This window comes from Fusarium vanettenii, assembly GCF_000151355.1.
Source record: "Fusarium vanettenii 77-13-4 chromosome 8 genomic scaffold NECHAsca_10_chr8_2_0, whole genome shotgun sequence".
In the NCBI taxonomy this organism is placed as follows: Eukaryota; Fungi; Ascomycota; class Sordariomycetes; order Hypocreales; family Nectriaceae; genus Fusarium; species Fusarium vanettenii.
In genome coordinates this window covers 465,554-483,233 of record NW_003315874.1, presented here as the reverse complement: position 1 = coordinate 483,233, position 17,680 = coordinate 465,554, and the positions used below count along the sequence as shown (strand labels likewise).

At 54.1% G+C, this 17,680-nt stretch overlaps 4 protein-coding genes across 4 annotated transcripts; 2 read left to right on the top strand and 2 right to left on the bottom strand.

The window, feature by feature from the left end:
- Positions 1–243: 243 nt before the first annotated feature.
- NECHADRAFT_106308 (uncharacterized protein) lies at positions 244–883 on the top strand (the record flags this gene model as incomplete). The annotated part of the gene is made up of 3 exons (XM_003048871.1): positions 244–390; positions 464–630; positions 691–883. The coding sequence occupies 3 exons, from the start codon at positions 244–246 to the stop codon at positions 881–883; spliced, it is 507 nt and encodes a 168-aa protein (XP_003048917.1).
- A 7,476-nt stretch (positions 884–8,359) lies between these two features.
- Positions 8,360–8,977, bottom strand: NECHADRAFT_83716 (uncharacterized protein; the record flags this gene model as incomplete). Its single annotated transcript, XM_003048684.1, has 1 exon — positions 8,360–8,977. The coding sequence occupies one exon, from the start codon at positions 8,975–8,977 to the stop codon at positions 8,360–8,362; it is 618 nt and encodes a 205-aa protein (XP_003048730.1).
- A 2,833-nt stretch (positions 8,978–11,810) lies between these two features.
- NECHADRAFT_105024 (uncharacterized protein) lies at positions 11,811–13,206 on the top strand (the record flags this gene model as incomplete). The annotated part of the gene is made up of 2 exons (XM_003048870.1): positions 11,811–12,059; positions 12,115–13,206. 2 exons carry the CDS (start codon positions 11,811–11,813, stop codon positions 12,976–12,978), a joined length of 1,113 nt encoding a protein of 370 aa, XP_003048916.1. The 3' UTR covers positions 12,979–13,206.
- On the bottom strand, positions 13,185–16,653 carry NECHADRAFT_47187 (uncharacterized protein; the record flags this gene model as incomplete). The annotated part of the gene is made up of 2 exons (XM_003048683.1): positions 13,185–13,779; positions 13,832–16,653. The coding sequence occupies 2 exons, from the start codon at positions 16,651–16,653 to the stop codon at positions 13,185–13,187; spliced, it is 3,417 nt and encodes a 1,138-aa protein (XP_003048729.1).
- Positions 16,654–17,680: the final 1,027 nt, after the last annotated feature.

Here is a 17,680-nt window from a genome sequence, read left to right as displayed (position 1 = left end):
CGCACCAGGCTGCCCAAGAATGCATATAGACCTTCCTCTTGGCGCCTTGAATCAACAGATTGTGTTTCTTTTTGTCATCGCTCGCAGGTTCGGCCGTATTCTTCGAAACTTTCGTCTTCGTCTTTGTTGGGTTTTCCTCCCCACCAGTGCTATTGTTTGAATATTGCTTGCTGGCCAAGTATTCTCCGGAGACATCCTTTGAATTACCGTTTTCTCAACCGCTCCTCCATCCCTTCCAACATCATGCATCTGGTCAAGTCGATTCTTTTCGCATCTTTGGCTGCCTGTAGCACAGCAATGCCCAGTCGAAGACAGGCCAACGTCTTGCAGGTTCAGGACTACGCGCAGTTCCAGATTTCGGATGGACTTGCAGGAAACGCACTCCAAGAGGTCGCCGAAAAGTTCCCGGTCCGTTTTTTGCCAAGGTTCAATGTCGTATCGATTGTGGGCTTACAAACCCCAGGTTGAACAGTTTCGGGCGAACCTAGCTGGAGTCAGTCAACAGGATTTGGAGATCCTCAAAGCCGCGCGGGAGACAGCAGAAGCCGCCGAAACAGACGCGGGCGGTTTCAATGACGCCATCGCTCAGGTTGGAGAGGATAGTAATGATGGCAAGGCGCTACAAACTGGGTGAGTTTGTCGCAAAGGTTGTCTGGAAGCTGACAAGATCAGGGGCTGACAGTGGAACAGAAAGATCAAGAACAAAGTATTGAAGCTGGAACTTCAAGTACTTGCTCTCCAAATTGAGCAGGCTCAAGGCGATGACAACCAGGAGAAAATCGACGAGGAGCAGCAGAAGCTAGATAAGAATGTGGCCACGGACAAGGAGAGCGCGGGCGACCAAAGCCAAAGCGTCAACTTTCAGGGTTCGTCACAGCCATGACGAATAGACCCTCACTCTCGGGATGCTCTGCCGAAAAGGAGGTCTGGGACAGGCCGACTCCCCGATTCCCGGGTCCTGGTGATGTCAAGAGGTCGAAGCTGGCGTTACACAGGCAGGCGATTGTCCCAAACTTGAAGCGCTTGTTTTGGGGCGGGGCATTAGGCTTCGATACCTGACTCTGATGGCCCAGACAGATGTCATCCGATGGTTGATTCTGTCATGGAGGCGATATCCACCAGGAAAGTCGAGAACAGCCTGGCAGTCTGTAATAATCAAAAGCTGCTGCAACTTCGGAATAAACTCTTTCTTGGCATGCACAGACACGATCCATTGAAACTTTTTCAACAAATGTGCTTGGGCGTCGAATCGATGAGGCTTGATGTCGGCTACAGCTGCGAGTCATTCCCTACCCAGAAACGGCCTAGGGATATCGATGGACCTCGCCACGAGGAACTAAAGACGGCATTGCAACGGTATTAACCGCCAGATTCCACTCATCGTTGCTCGTTAGTGCTTGTGCCTGTCCGAGAAAAACTTGACGGGTCCCTTTGTGAAGAATCCGGCCGCGGCATGTATGGATTTGGAAGGTACCACCCCGGGCGACTGAGAGCAAATGCCTGTCTCGTAACGGAGAATTTCAAACTCTCAATCTGCTCTTTCCTTATTAGGTGCCTGCCTGCCGATGGCAGATGGAGTGACACGGCACGTGCACCCTACTAGCTGACCTCTACGTTCCTTTCCTTCTGATCTCTAATCCGCTGCCTCATTCAACTTCAGTTGTTGGCCTGTATTTTGCTTCTTTCAATCAAGGCAGTTGTAATATACAGTCTCTCCTCTTTCAGACCTCTCGGACTTAGCATCTTTGCAATATCACCCATACTACAGTCTTATAGATTCCACGCCAAGACTCTCGCCAACTTCCACCTTCCTTGATCTCCACGGACAACACCTTATCTCGCGATCACTCTCCCTAATGACATTCACTCGGCCCTCCCTCGGTCCCCTTCATTAGCGTGAATCGGTACTTGACACTTTCAAGATCCACAGCTGCCATGCATGGCGCTTCTGTGCCGATGACATCTCCTTCCTAGGAGAAAGGGTCCATGCAACAGCCCGAGGCCGTCCACTCCGATCCCAATGGAGACTCCGCCGATCTCCAAGTACATGACGAAAACTCTCTTGATCCATGCTCTGGCGCCCTAGAGTCTTGTTCGAACAGTCTCGACTGTATCTGTCGCCCAGGGTCCCCCCACGTGCGATTCTCTGACAAGGTCCAGACGTTCATAATCGGCGGAAGTGTATGACCCATCGCCTGAACAAGTAGTCTGTCCGAACTGACAAGCCTATTCCAGGATGGCGTCTCTGACGATCTAGAGCAGCTAAGAGAGAGAGGCATGGATCCTACCAAGGTACGCTCATCACAGCAACCGCAGGGTCTTTCTTCAATATACTGACAGGTCATGTTTAAGGGAACAAGGCCACGCACGTCGCTAGCCTTCAGGTTGAAGTGGCTCCGATCCCCGAGCAAGCGGGGACATCAGTGTCTCACAACACACCTCGCGAGTGCCCTTGCCGCTGGCACCATCCTTCTTTTGATGTTCGTTTTATACGTCATTATACGATTTCTGCATGCCAGACCCTCCGGCAATTGAATGTCACAAAGAGCCGTTGTGGATCTAGATGGACCGGCCGGAAACTAACTACGGTTAGTTCCTACTCCTCAGTCAGGAAGAAGTAGGTGGTATAACACGACTGATAATCATTGTATTAACAGTTTACAGCAGGTCGATTTGCCAATGCACCATCCGAAAGCAGACTTGGCCGACTCCTAGGTTACGAGGCGCCAGAATAGGCATACAACAGCTTGGTCAACTCATTTCGTTCCCTCAATGCTTGTGATCTTCAGCACTGCCCTGTGTTTACTCAGCCTAGAGTATCGTCGTGACTTAGACCCAGTCCACCTCCTTGGCCTGGTCATGTTCTCTGCCCGTCCACCAACCATTGACTCGGTTATGCCTGTGATTTCTATTTTAGACCACCTGACATCTAAACGCTGACGGTATCACATATAGGCACTCCTCGCTTCGTTGACAAGGGTGATTAATAGCCTCAATTACTCGCCACAGCACTACATTCACCTCCCTCAAGAACTTGCAAGCATACTAAACAGACAACACCCAAGTGGTCTGACCAATGTCACTTCTTGGAGACTGACCCAGGTAGAAAGAAGTTGGCTGGATGGGACGGAACAGAATATGCAGCCGCATGGTCGAGACAACTCACACAGCCACCGACTTGGACCGATGCAGCCGAAAAGACGTCAACCTGTCACTTTGGTGCTGTTTCTTGGCTGCCCGTTCCCGACTACGATATGCGTCATGGCATATTGCCGAGATTAGGCATCTTGCATGCCCAGCAAGCGTACCGGAGTGCGGTCTCCGGCGGCCCTGATTCTAGGAAGAACATGGCTCACCACAAAGAGCTTCTATGGCCATATTTTGATTTATGGCGGGGTTTCCGATGCCAAAGAGGGATTACAAGTACACTTTTGACAGGTCGATGGTGAGATATGCGCTCCGTCACGGGAACGCAACATGCAAGCATCCACGAAGGGTACTCACTCAGGCATTCGTTCCCCAGTGGTCTATGGTCTTCTATAGCACTCGGCACCCACTGTGCCGCATGGCGATCGTGCTGCAGGCCCACAGGTACAAACAGAAACCACTGGGCCATCAAATCTCAGACGCGGGGATCCGATATGTGAGGTTATGCCCGACGTCCTTGCCACCTCACCCCCGCCTGACGACGCATGAAGCATGCAGTGCAGTGGCAGCGAAGACACGGCAGAAACCAAGACATGCAGCCGCTATCTTGCATGGCACCCTCACAAGACATGCCTTAATTTCTTCGAGGACGCGAACCCAGAACGCCCGGGCCTCGTTGGATCTTGGAAGAGGGTTGCATCTCACCCCGGCCCAAGCGAATGAGATGGCGTTCGCAAGGTCCCGATGGCCGGCGCTAGGGCAAGCAAGAGACACCATGACAGGCTTAGCCTCTATCAAGATGAGTTGTTCTGCCGTTGACCGCAGGCTAGACGCAACAACCTCTGCAGCAGCCCACAATGGCATTCGGGAACCGGTATCAGTCAACTTCCGATGCTGCCCAGCAATGCGACTTGACGCGAGCGAGGAGCCGACGGGACGGGGCGGGGACGGGGACGGAACGGGTGAGCATGGAGCTGATCTCAAGGGCCGACATGGCCGTGGGTCCCCGGACCTGCGTTGAACGACACCAAGGTGAGCCGATTTCTAATGCGTTTCGCACGTCATGCCAGATGGAGTACTGATTGTCAACATGGCAGGTCGAAGGAGTGTGGTGTGTATCTCAGCTTCACATGGATATAATGTCATAAATGATGCTACGACATGAGTGGCTTGGAAATGCCTGGCCAGGCCTGGATCCTGGACAACCACAACCCTGCTCTTGGTATGGATATGGACCGCTCCGTTGGTGCCCTGTCCCATGTCCTCACGAGCCGTGGCAGCAGTCCGTCTTTTTCGGATTCTCACGCATGCTATAGTAGCCGGAAATCTCACCCATGAAATTACCTCGGCCAACCACCTGATGCGGCGTATGGTCTGTCATCGACCAGGCGTTCTTTGCCGGCGGCAAAGACGTCTGTTGGGCTGTCACACGCAGACTCCACCATAATCGAGACGGGCGTGGTAGCCGCCATCGCCAGCACCATCACCAGGGCCGGGTCCTCGACGGTTTGGGTAGTCAGTCTGGGAGGGTACCGGGGCATCAAGGTAATCGAAACAGGAAACATGTTGTCACACGCATCTCACCCTCATCACGACACCCGGGAAACTCGTGCTGTGTGTAACACAAACATACAGGGGTCAGGTGCGTCCAACCGCAGGCCAGGGAGGATCGATCTTGGTGGATCAATGCAGCTTGACGGACGCTATGAAGCTTTGAGATAAGGCCGTCTCCCGATCACTTGGTGTAGTTTCAAGTGGCCGCCCCCGGTCCAGTGATTTGTGGCTCCGCGCAAGAATGAGGCGCTACTTTCAACCTCAACCCGTTTTGGCGGAGGTGGTCGTCGTCGGCCGAGAGGGCCCGCAGCATGAGACGCAGCAAACAGACCATGGATACAGACAGAAGTAGCGGGTCGTGGCAGAAAAAAAAATTGCAAACGAGGGACCAGAAATGGGCGAATCTGGCCGGCAAATGTGTCCCCTCATGGACCATCCCCCACACGAGTATCCAATAGCGAGGGCCTAGGGGCAGTCAGATATCAGTTTCCAGAGCCCATGTCACCATTTCGCCAACAGTATTGACGCAATGCTGGGATAAAAGAGCCCCGGCTAGGCTCTCTGGACGTGTCAAGTTGCGGGGGAATGGTCAAGCAGTTGGATGCCGGGACCTTGAGGGCGCTGCAACTCGTGCAAACCAGTCGAGGCGTACAGGGAACTGCAGTGCAGTGCAGTGCAGTGCACCGCAGACTCTGGTCGATGCGCCTCTCGTCATCCGTCATGCAATTGCCCTCGTCACTTCGCCCAAGGTGGCTGTAGGCGGGACATAGGTGCATAGGTACTATGCTCAGGCGTGAGGCGGCTGGAACGAGCAGAGATGGTGTTCCTGCTCGCGCCACCCCCGATGGAACGCAGGCATCCGTTGCTGCGGCACATACTCGGTGCAGTGCAGGAGAGGAGAGAGGACCGGTAGTAACCTCGCCGTCGCATCGCCAAGGACAGAGGAGCGGAATCGCCGTCACATTGCATCGCTGCCCATGCTGTACCAGGGCCTGGCATGTCCTGTCGTGCCCTGCTCTGCTGGCTTCCTGCTGTTTGCTACGTAGTGCTCATCCCATTATGTTGTTGACATGGTAGCTTGGAGCTGAGGTTGAATCACAGCAGGGCAGGGCAGGGTGGCTTCCAGAAACAAAGGGACTGAGACACCTGGTAAGACCACCACCCACCACCACCCACCAACTTGGGATGCGCAGAGCGGAGGATTTTCCAACCAACTACATGGCGTGCCTGGCGACACTGGAACGCTGAGTACCAGTCGCTCGGGGCACAGGCTGCATCATCTCTCCTGCGGCCGCCTCAGCGTGGAATTGGACTCGCAAGCAAGACGAGATTGGGAAAAGAGAGATGAGGAAACTCGTCCGATGACGATGATGGACAGAGAAGAGAGGGCCAACTGAGGGTCCCCCCCTTCCCCTCCCCTCCCCTCTCCAAGGCCACAGCATTCCGGGGCCCAGAGACCCCCGTCAGGGCTACGAGCCAATATCCATAAAAGCCGAGAGTCCCGCTAAATGGGCTCTGGGTGTGAGAGCGCGCTGTGCCTCTGCAAGTCGTTCGTTCGTTCGTCAGTCCAGTCCAGTTCAGCCCTACATAATCACAGTCAGCCGCCCCTCCGGTTACCAACCCTTGAAGCAAGTGACATTTGTCAAGAGCCTCTTCCCTGGTCGTCTGAGTATAAGCAGAGAGGGTCCTTGTCGTCATCGTCTTCGTCCTCGTGCTGCACTAAGGGGCAACTTGTCAGTTCCTTGACTGGTATATTAGGGGTAGTCTTCCCCCTCTGCGGCAGACCGAAATCTATCACTTGTACCCTATATTCGTATCCAACACGAGTCAACAAGACACAGCAACTCACTTCCACGGGCCACTGAAATCGACACAGTGCTCCATGACAGCAGTGGCAACTCCATTGACCAAGAGCGAATCAAGACAGACCTTCTGGGACATGATGCCACCTTCAACCAACGCGAAGTCGGTGCGAGAACTGCAGGGCCCAGTCAACTCAGCCAACGGCCTCTGCGGACATAGCTCCGTTCACAACTGTTACAACCTTGCTCAGCCCAACAGCACGCTCTGTCAGATGTGCGCGCAGGGGCAATGCTCTTGAACGGAGATGCCGATATTTAGCGTCTGACGGTCCATGGAGTATCCTCTTGAGTCTCCGGGGCTGGAAGACGACACGTCTTGGCCCCCGCACCGCCTCCGGGTCCCAGATCTCAAGAACTCATATCATTGACAAGAGGCAAGAACGCCAAGGGCACAGCAAAAGCGAGCTAAGAAGTTGGACCCGGAGCTACGGGACAGATACGCGGGAGTGGTAGCGGGTGGGACCGTCCCCCAATGAGACAGGGTCTCAGCCAAGGAAACCCAGACAAAATCGTGATGCCCACGTGTCTGGGGGGGTAACTGCCGCCATACCGACGGCTGAGCTGAGGGAGGGTTCGGGGCATGGAATGATGACGCGGGTGGAGGACCAGGGGGGTCGAGGGGAGATCACAGCAACACTGAAGAGAAGAGAAGCAAAGGCAAAAAAGGACGATAGATTTCACAACAACTACAGGGACGACAATGGGTGGACCAGGATGGTGGTATGATCAAACGAGGATATCAGTACTCACAAGGACAACCAAGGATGGATGGATGGATGGATGGGATTGGTGTGTAATAGCAACAGGGCAACCAACTAACTACCTTACTACTCTCCATACGTTTGATAATGCCGACTCTAATACCGGACAGGATTCAGCCACGGCGTCTACTCCCGTGCTAATCCCACATCAAGACCACGCTAGCCAACAGACGGGGGGGCAAAAAAACTCTCGTCGTGTGTGCATGACAATAGGTCAAGGTACGTAGTTTCTGATCTTCTAGCCACGTGAGAAAGGATCCGCCCTCCCTCCCACATCCCGGATACTTAATATCCGCCCTGTGGAGATGGGGTAGTACCTAACAGCGTGCGTGTGTGTGTGTGTGTGTGTGTGTGTGCGCGAGTGTGTGTGCTTGTCTCAGCATGACATGGATGAGGCGAGACTCAGGTTTATTCGACATGCGAGTATGGTTACACTCATGCATCTGTATGACATTGAGTGTCTTCCATTGTCTTGGTTGGATACCATAACGAAAAAAAAAAGAGGAACAGGGCATGGGTGCGTACCACCTCAGCTTACCTTGTCTGGGGGCTTGCAAAGCGGAATGTGCATGTTCCATACAGATCAAAGAGTCAGCTCATCAGGGTCACTACACGTCCGAGGCTTATCGGAGAGCATCACTGAATTAGGTTCAATTCCACAACGAGAATCACACGTATGTATCTTTGTTTGTATTGTATACTGTTGTCTAAACTCCAAAATGTCCCGAGGTATCCATCCCCAGACCAGGCAACGCGAGTGTAGATAGTCACATCTACAAACCGTGCCTTAGAAAACTCCACGCTGGTATCCATGCGCCGGTTCCGATGACCTGCAAGGGATCAAAGACTGCTACGCAGTAGCCGCCATGTTGTTTGTTGTTGAAAAGAGTTGCCTCCCCAGAAAATGTCCGCTCATATAAGGTCTCCAAACGTCCATCCCCAAAGAAGTTCATAAAAGGTATTCACAAGAAGTTGAAAGGGGTAGATGCTTTCACACCTACAACTAGGTCATCAGTACAAAAGTGGATGAGGCATCTAGTAGAGGGCAACGAAAGCAGCCACAAGAGCGGCACCGAGGAAGCCAGACGAGGCAACGAGACCGTTGGCAGCGGCGGTGGGAACAGTGACGGGAGCAGACTCGGAAGGAGAGCCACCGCTGGGGACTGTAGGGGGGTTCTCGGGAGTCTCGGGCACGTTGGTGCCAGGAACGTTGAGCTTGGTGGTGCGGGTGACGGGAGCAGTAGGGCCAGCCTTGGTGGTGGTGTTGCCAGCAGGGTAGAAGGTCGTCTTGACGCTGGGGACCCTCTTGGTGCTGGTGCTAGTGGTGGAAGTGGAAGTGGTGGTGTTGAGAACGGGGATCTCGATCGAGGTGGTGGTAGGAGGAACGTAGACAGAGGTAGAAGTCTCAACCTCGGACGAAGTGGTCTCGGCCTCAGAAGAAGTAGTCTCAACCTGAGCAGTAGAAGTCTCAACCAGAACCTCGGTCGAGGTGGTGGTGCGGTAAGGGCAGTCGGACACGGTAGGGTTGCACTGGGTGAGAGTGAGGACCTTGGTGGTGGTAGAGGTCAGAGTGGTGGTCAAAGGCAGGCCGTAGTCCTGGGCAGCAGAGAGAGAAGCGCCAGCGGCGACGACGGTGAAGATGGTGAAGCGCATTTTGATGATTTGGTCAAAAGTACAGTGAGTGCTTTGTTGATGTCTGAAAGACGGTGATGACTCGAAGTCGAAAGTGATTCTTGTTTATTGCGTTGAGCAAAAAGGAGAGAGTCGTGCAAGGCACAAAGATTGTGTATCAAGAATCGTTGGAAATGAAGGTATAGCACAAAGCTGTAGAGGTGTCGTCGAGACAGTACAAGCGCAAGGTGAGGAGGGAAACAGGAGGGAAACAAAACAAGGTGTGGAGGGCGGATATCCAGCCTGACTTGTAGTTTTCGCATCTGCCAGGGCGAGCGAAATCTCTGCTTATAGAGGCTCCGGGCCCCCTTCGTCAACCCGCCGAGAATCCTTCTGGTGCGCTGTCACCTCATCGCCCCCGGTTGGTTGGCACTGCTACCGGTCCCTGGAAGTTCGACCTAGCCCCGGCATCCAGGCAATCTTGCTCCCAGAATGGTACCCTGCATCGCCTTCGCAATGCCATGATTGGGTCCAAGAGAAGGCGGCAACCCGGCCGAGGATCGCGGAATACCTTTGCTGCTGCAACTCTGACTGGCTTGTTCCTGAACTAGAGCCCTCATCCCGGTCAAACTCTGCTCAGGCCCCGGTCCGCTCCCTGCAAGGGCGCTTCGGCTGCTGGGTAGCCCTGGCATAGGTCTTCGGCTCCTACCAGCGCACCAATCAGATGTTGCGCTCGTTGACATGGCCACGTTTCGCTGGGGGCTTGATGGGTCTCGGAGCCTTGCCAGCGCAATGACACTCTTTTTAGCACTCTCCTTTTGCGCGGTTTGTGTGTCCTGAGATGGTGGGACCGCGGCTAGCCAATATCGTCCTGGTGAGTTGAAAAGAAACGGCTCGCAAGTCGTCGAAAGAGAGGTCAAAGTCTAAACCACGCAGTTCGAGCCGAGGGAGAGAAACTAGAGTCCATGTGAGCCAAGAGAAGAGGGGGGGAATTTGCTCGGCCAGCTCTTGTCTTGTGTGACCCTGACCCCCCGATGCAGCTAAGACAGTTGATTAAGATGTTCGGTTGCATCGCCGGACATTCAATTTCCTCGACCCATGGCAAGGCCCACGAGCGACGCGTCCAGCGTCCCACGATGCTGTTCCCCGGCCAAGGCTCTGAAACGCTTGGCCCGGACGCCTCTGACGACGTAATTATCCCGCCATGCAGCGTCAAGGCGATGGCCAGTTGCTAGTAGCAGAAGAGTCTCATCTTGAGATGCTCGTCTCGAGTCAAGCACCTGCGCTTGCGGTGAGGGACATGCGACCGTTTGCATGTCTAGGCTAAAGTGTGTGCACAAGGTTTGGGCCGCCAGCCAGAGAGTCCACTGCGGACCGGTACTGACTGGCAGCCACACCGAGAGCCAAGATCAGAGGCAAATGGCTAGTCAGGGGCCGGCGTGTTGGGAGCGGAGCGGCACAGCCAAGACCAGGCTGCTTAGCGGCATCCTCTCACCGATGTTGTGAGCCGCAATACCGTCTGTACACAACATGAGGGCATGAGGAAATGCGATAAGGAGCAAGTTGGCCCCGTTCATAGACTTCTAATCTCGGAGGTCCTCAGCCAGGGTCAAGGAGAGATGCGGCTATCATCTGCAGGCCCCCGTATCGATAAATAGATGGGGGCGGGGATCGACACGAGATTGCTGTGCGTGCCGTGTGCTCAACTCAGCTCAGCTCTCAAGGGTTTGCTTGCGGCGGCAGAGAGTACAGTATGGTACAGGCCACTTGGCTATCTTTAACTCAATGTCTTGAACTTGGAAGACTGCTGGCCTCTGGCGATGGACTTGACGCAGGAGAGTTGGTGATTTGCCCGCGAAGCATAAGCGTTTCAGCCCGCGTCACGGGAACAAGAAAGATGTGCTGTGCTGTGTTGTCCATGCGTAAATTGCTGCCATTTTTGGGTGGTCTCCCAATATAGATAATGAGGAGTCGGTGTGGGTTCAGCTGCGGGCTCTAGGTAGATGTCGCTTGCGGTGAAGGGATCTTCCAGGCATGAACGAGGAGATGATCAAGATTGAAAAGATGGAAAACAGGATTCAAAGTGAGAAAATAGAAGAGGAGGAAGAGATGGGTTGGAGACGAGAAAAGCTGGAGCTGGAGGATGAAGGAAGGGAGAGAGCTGACGAATGGTGGGGAAGACGCCCCTTCCTTGTGCAGCTTTAGCCAGCTCAATACGAGTCTGTGTCTGCAGAGAAAAGATACCGTACCAACGCAGATATGCAAGGAGAAGACGATAACATGTTTACCGCCCAAAAATAGGACAATTTGTTAGGTAGCTATCCTGTGAGGCATCTATAAAGGTGTGAGGCCCATCACCAACCTCTTTGCAGGTGCGGGCAACTGGGGGAAACCAGCCATCTGGGTGAATGTCTATGACCTCCAATGTTGGAGCTGGTACAAGGGATTGCGCGGCTGAAACTGTTCAACCTCCAGATAACAACTCAATACAGACAATTAGAGCCATTCCCATTCAAAATTGACTCTCTGGAACTCATTCTCCCTGCTATTTCGTCATCAGAAACGGCTCGTACCTGAGATTCAACTCAGCTCAGGCACTCGGAGTTTAGAGGATGGACCCCTTCTGTGCCCCGCCCCCGCATCATTCCCAGTCACCAGCCTCATTTGACATTTGGGGGGCTCAGGAGACGGGGACCGACCTCCCTCTCGTCTCCTATTCTTCCATGCAGCTACCTAATTACCTTCTGTACCTTAGCTTACGTAGCTCCAAGAACCTTGCTCCTCCATCAACAATTATCAAGACTGACACTTATTGACTGACTCCATTTGCGATAATACACCCATCTACCTAATCAACACCTAATCCATCTCCAGCATGTCGAACCCATTCTACGACGATCCCGCCCTCTACATCTTCACCTCCCTCACCGCCGGCTCCTCCCACATCGTCACAGCCACCTCGCGCCTCGAGACCATCCTGCGCGCCAACCGCATCCCCTTCAAGGCCGTCGACATCGCCTTTGACGACAAGGCCCGCCAGCTCTGGGGCCGGAGAGCCGGAAAGGATGAGAGCGGCCGCGTGAGGAAGTTTCCCGGCCTGGTTCAGGAGGGCTGGGTCATAGGCGTATGCGCGACTCCAAAGCTTTACTTTTTTGAGATATGACTGACCATGGCGATAGGATATTGTCGAGATTGAAGAGTGGAACGAGTATGGCGAGCTCAAGGAGCATGTCAAGATCTACTACGACGAGAACACCATCCCTAGCATCCACCAGAAGTTGCCCGACCCTCCGCTAAAGAAGCCCATCTATCCGAACCCCGTCCCTACTCAAGCATCTCAATCTCCGGTCGGAAAGGCCGTAGCAGCAGCCGCTGCTGCTAAGGCTGCGGCACCTAAGACGACACCCGCCGCGAAGCCCAAAGCTGCAGATACAAAGAAGGAGGAAAAGACCCTTCCGGTCCGCTCCGTCGCAGATGAGGCTGCGCAGAAGGCCAAGGACCTTCGCCTGAAGGCTCTGCGAGAAAAGGTCCACGGCAAGGACGCCGCCAAGCCCGCAGCGGAGAAGGCGGCAGCGAGCAAGGAAACTCCCAAGACTCCCGCCAAGGCCACCCCCTCCAGCAGCAAGACCGACGGCCTCCAATCCCCCACGTCCAGTTCGTGGACAGAGACCGATGCTGCTAAGAATGCAGTCCAGAGCCCTACGACCGGTACTTGGAAGGAGACAGGCGTGTCCTCTCTAAAGGGTGCCACCGTTTCCGCGGCGAGCAAGGATGAGATCAAGGCAGTTGAGGCCAAGACAGCGATCAAGGAGGAGCCTGAGGCCGAGAAGAAGGCGGAGAAGAAGGACTCTGATAGCGACTCGGACGACGACGACGATAGCGACGAAGAAGAGGACGAGGATGATGAGGATGAGGATGAGGACGACGACGACGACGATGATGATGATGATAGCGATGATGACGATGACGAGAAAGAAGTCAAGAAGCCTGCAGCTGCAGCTGCATCAGCGGAAAAGGACAAGCCCAAAGACGCCAAGAAGTAATCCACACCAACATTAGAACAAACCCAAAGATAGTTGACATTCTCGCTCAATACTGGAGCTGATGATGTACACGACTCTTTATTAGAGCCTCAGTTAATATCCCGCCGGGGAGGTATATCCAACAAAGTCTAGTAGTCAAGGTGTTGCGCAACCCCTTTGCTCGCTCATTATACAGGGGCCTATATAGTCAGAAGATCCTCACTCATCTAATACAATCCATCGTCGTCACTCGCCGTGCCGTCCTGAAAGCCCATGACAGCCTTTCCCTTGCCCTTGGATCTTCCATTAAGATCATCAACCTCATCCTCCTCGTCAAATTCATCATCACTCGTCAGGGCAATGGCCTTTCCCTTACCCTTGCCTACAACAGCCTTCCCTTTGCCCTTTGACGACGTTGATGCACCTGACACAACGCGCTGGGTTACAGGGGCGGGCTTGTCATCCTTCTCTTTCTCCCGGCCACCCTCAAACATGGCCCGAACGCGCTCATAGTGGGACAGTTCACCAGCGCTAACACTAGGAACAAGTTCATCGTTGGCAGCCAAGAAGTCCTCCTCTGTAACCATGACAGCAATGTCCTCTGGCGTGGCATAGTGATCGAAATAGTAAGCGGTCGAAATCGGGTGTTGAGTTGCTGGGTCGGCATTGATAGCTTTGATATTAGCGTCCACAGCTGTAGCTTGGCGCGTGACGGCCTTGAGCATGGCATCACTGCAAAGAGCGTAAAAGTCGGCACCAGTATAGGTGAATGGAAGGCGCTCTGCCACAGAAGCGAGAGAAACTGAGGGGTGAAGAGTGAACCTGAGAACAGATTAGCATCAAAGCGTGTCAGAAACATGCGTAATTAACTCACTTCCTTGTCAGTGCCTCCAAAATGGTCTGCTGCTTGTCGTTTGTGTCAGAGACACCCAGGTAGAGCATCTTGTCGAAACGACCAGGTCGCAGCAGGGCAGGGTCCAAAAGATCAGGTCGGTTGGTCGCACCAATAACAAAGACACCACCACCCGAATCATCGCCACCGGACATGCCATCCAACTCTGCCAACAGCTGAGAGACGATTCGGTCCATAACACCACCGCTGTCACCCTGGTTACCTCGCTTCGGAGCCACTGAATCCAATTCATCAAAGAAGACGACGCAAGGTCGAGCATCCCGGGCACGCTGGAACACGCGTCGCACGTTGGCTTCAGACTCTCCGATGTACATGTTGAGCAGCTCAGGACCCTTGACACTGAAGAAGTTGAGACTGTACTCGGTGGCGATCGCCTTGGCCAGCAGCGTCTTTCCGGTTCCAGGAGGGCCATAGAACAGAATACCCGATCGCTTCTTCATGCCCTTCGCGAAGAGCTCGGGGCGCTCCAGTGGCAGTTGAATGGTTTCGGTGACAGCCTCCTTGACATTGTTCAGGCCACCGACATCGTCCCAAGTGACGTTGGGAATCTTGGGTGCGCCGATAGAATCAGAGAAATTCTTGCGAGCCGCCTCCACGGCAATATCAAAGTCCGACTTGGTCAAGCAGCGCGCAAGAGGGCCACCAGCAACCTGGACGTCTCGCACAGTAACGGTTGTTTCAGCGTCAGTGTTCTTAGTCGAGAGCTTCTCAAGGCGAGACTGCTGGGCAATTGAAGCTCGTTCAACGACGTCTACCAGATCACCTGCCACGAGGGCTGCAGTCTTCAGGGCGATCGAGTTGAGATCGATAGAAGGCTCAAGACTGACGCCCTTGTCACTGATGATAGACTTGAGAATGGATTCACGCTCCGTCTCATCGGGTGCTGTCATTTCAAGCTCGTGCGTGAACAGTCCTCGGACACCATCTGGAACCTTGTCGACCTCATTCGTGGTGGCAATGAGCACTCTAGTGTCCTCCAGAATCTCCTTGATGGTGGCCTCAATCCGGTCAGCGGTCAGGGCCTCGATATGCTGGAGAAGCAAGCCGCAGCAATCAGAGCCACAGCTCATGGCACGCTCTGCTCTTGTTCTAAGAAAGCCTTCTGTCTTCACATCGCTTCCACTACCACTTCCCTCGCTCAGGATATCATAGGCGTCAATCGTATACGTATGCAGGCCCATATCAGAGCAAGCACTGGAAGCGAGAGTTGACTTGCCGATATTGCGGTGCGTAGAAGTCAGAAGGATTGCGACAGGTGGCATCTTGAGATGAATTGCCCTTGCGCTCGTGGCAGCAGCAATGAGCTCCCTCAGCTGACGCCTAAGGGGAGAAACGTATGGCAGCTCGGGCTCCTGAATCGGAGGAGGCGTGGATTCAGATGCTCTCCTGGGTGTCTTCTTAAGACCAAGATAATATTGCCAGGTGCTCTGCTTGATACCAGGTATCCGGCTTGTCTCAAACCCTGAGCCGTGCATGGCTACGGACGAGCTATCGATGCAAGCAACCGATCCCCAGAAAGCATCAGCAGTACCGTCTTCATCCTCATCGGCCTTTTGGATCTGGATATGTCCAACCTTGAACCAGGCAACGCTGTCGAACCTCGAAGGCTGCTTTCCGGTCTCCTGGCCGCCTGCGGTGAGTGCCATCACATCATCCACCTCGGAACCTCCAGCACCAGGCATCTCCTGGAGTGTACGGCCGAGTTCAGCATCGACCGGCACAGCGATAAGATCTCCACTCCGGACTAGGCGGATCTTCTGCGCAAAATATCGCTTCAGGCCACCCAGCACAGCGGTCTGGAATGCCCGCTCCGCGGAGATAGGGGTTCGGATATGGTGGATGGTAATGTCCCGAGCATAAGGAGGCCGTGCTGCGCTGGTGAATCTAGGGATGGTACCCTTTCCTTGGTAAGACGCCTTCTTCAAGGGAGAGAGGCGAAGATAGGAAGCATCGTCAAGGTTGGCGAGGAGAATAGGAGAGGCATAAGCCGTAGGGCTAGTGGGTCGCTGGATTTGCGACTCAAAAAAAGACAGTCTTCTTTCTCCATGCTTTGCACTTGGAATCCTCGTCATAGGTCGCTGAGAATAACCCTCTGGCAGACCATATACGCGAACAGGTCGCCACTTGGCAGGTTCCGAGTCTGTCTGTCCAAAGCTTCCCAGGCCAAAGGCACCGAACCCATTAGCAGGGGGTTCCTCAGCAGCCTCAATCCTAACCCAGTCACCAGAAAAGCATCCTATCCTAGTTAAGGAGGATACATCAACATAGATTCTGGCTTCCTCGTCATCTTCCAGGGCTGGCTTTGGGTGGAGCAGGTCTGAAGGAATCTGCTTCATTAGGCCCTGAGCCTTGAATAGTCGGCCTCTTGGTCTATCCGGTCGAGCAGTGGTTGCGGTAAAGTTCGAAAAGACAGAGCCAGGCGTAGCAATGCCGCTAAGACCGCTCACCTTTCTGCCACGCAGAGTGCCCACAGTCATTGGTGTTCCCGGTTGTAGCGTCGAAACTCCACTAGCATTGGTCGTGGGCAGAGTTGGAGCTTGCAGAGAGATCATATCATCCATCGAGTCGTCCGATAATTCGTCCTCTTCAGAGCCCGACAGATCGGTTTCGGTTTCAGTCGCAGACTCCATCCCTTCGGTTGTGGTGCCTGACTTGTCCCGGTCCTCAGCAGCAGAGTAGAATTGGTCGGTGCTAGTATCGTATTCATCCTCGCGGGCGCCATTGAGTTGCTGGCTCGCTGATGCGACGCGACGGATCTGCTTAGTGTGGACACGGCCTCGCATAAGAATGATCTTAGTTGACTTGGTCAGGATACCCTGGGCGACTGGCTCGCACAACATGATCTTGCCCGGGTTCGGCGGCACATGGGTGAGAGGATGCGGAGGGAGAGGAAGCGGAAACAGATCACCAGAGTGGACGACTTTTAGAGTACTTAGAGCAGCTCTGAGAGAACTCACAAGACGCTCCTCTGGTGGTGGGTTGCCAGCGCTCTTGCCCCTGCCGTTGGTAGGGTGGTCTCGATAAAATGTGCCTTCTCCATTCTCAAGCCTCTTTGTTAGTTCGCTCTCCAAGCTCACAAACACGGTTTCAAGCGGTACAGGAGCGACGTCGAGGACGAGAATCTCGATCCCACCTCGACTATGACTCGACAACTTGGACGGAGCAACCTGTTGCAGGGTGACGGCGAAGCTCTGGAGGGAAGCGGACGAGGGCGAGAATCGGACGGTCGAGGGAGAGAGAGTAGAAGACTGTATTATCGGGACAATGGACCACGGACTGTCGGCCGGGCTCGCGTTTGGCGCCCATGGAGCGATCGCGATATGATGGATGTTATTCTGGCCAGCGCCTGCGCAAATCCAAGGTTAGTAACCTTTCGATGCCGTGTATGAGTTGGTATTAGCATCTAGGTACTGAGGCGACATACCATCGCTGACGTTAGGGAAGAGGTCGTGGAAAATGTCCTCGGACACAATGCCGACATCGCTCTTGATATGGTCATCGAGGATGAGTTTGGCGGCGATGGATGGCTTGTCCTGACGACGTCTGCGGTTTCGTCGCTTGGCCGAGGTTACAACAGATCGAGATGAGCTTGCCATCTTGATATGTGCGTCAAGGTAAGGCGTGGGGTCGTGATGATGGAGCTGGCGGTCGAGAGATGGAGCTTCAGGCGCAACGCGGGGATGGTTGCATCGCGATCCGGAGCTTCTGGAGGGACGGTGTAGCAAGAGATGAAAGGAGAAAGCGTTGAACAACACACTCGGGACACGCAGTCACTTTAGCAAGAGACAATTGAAGCGACAGGTGAGGAGT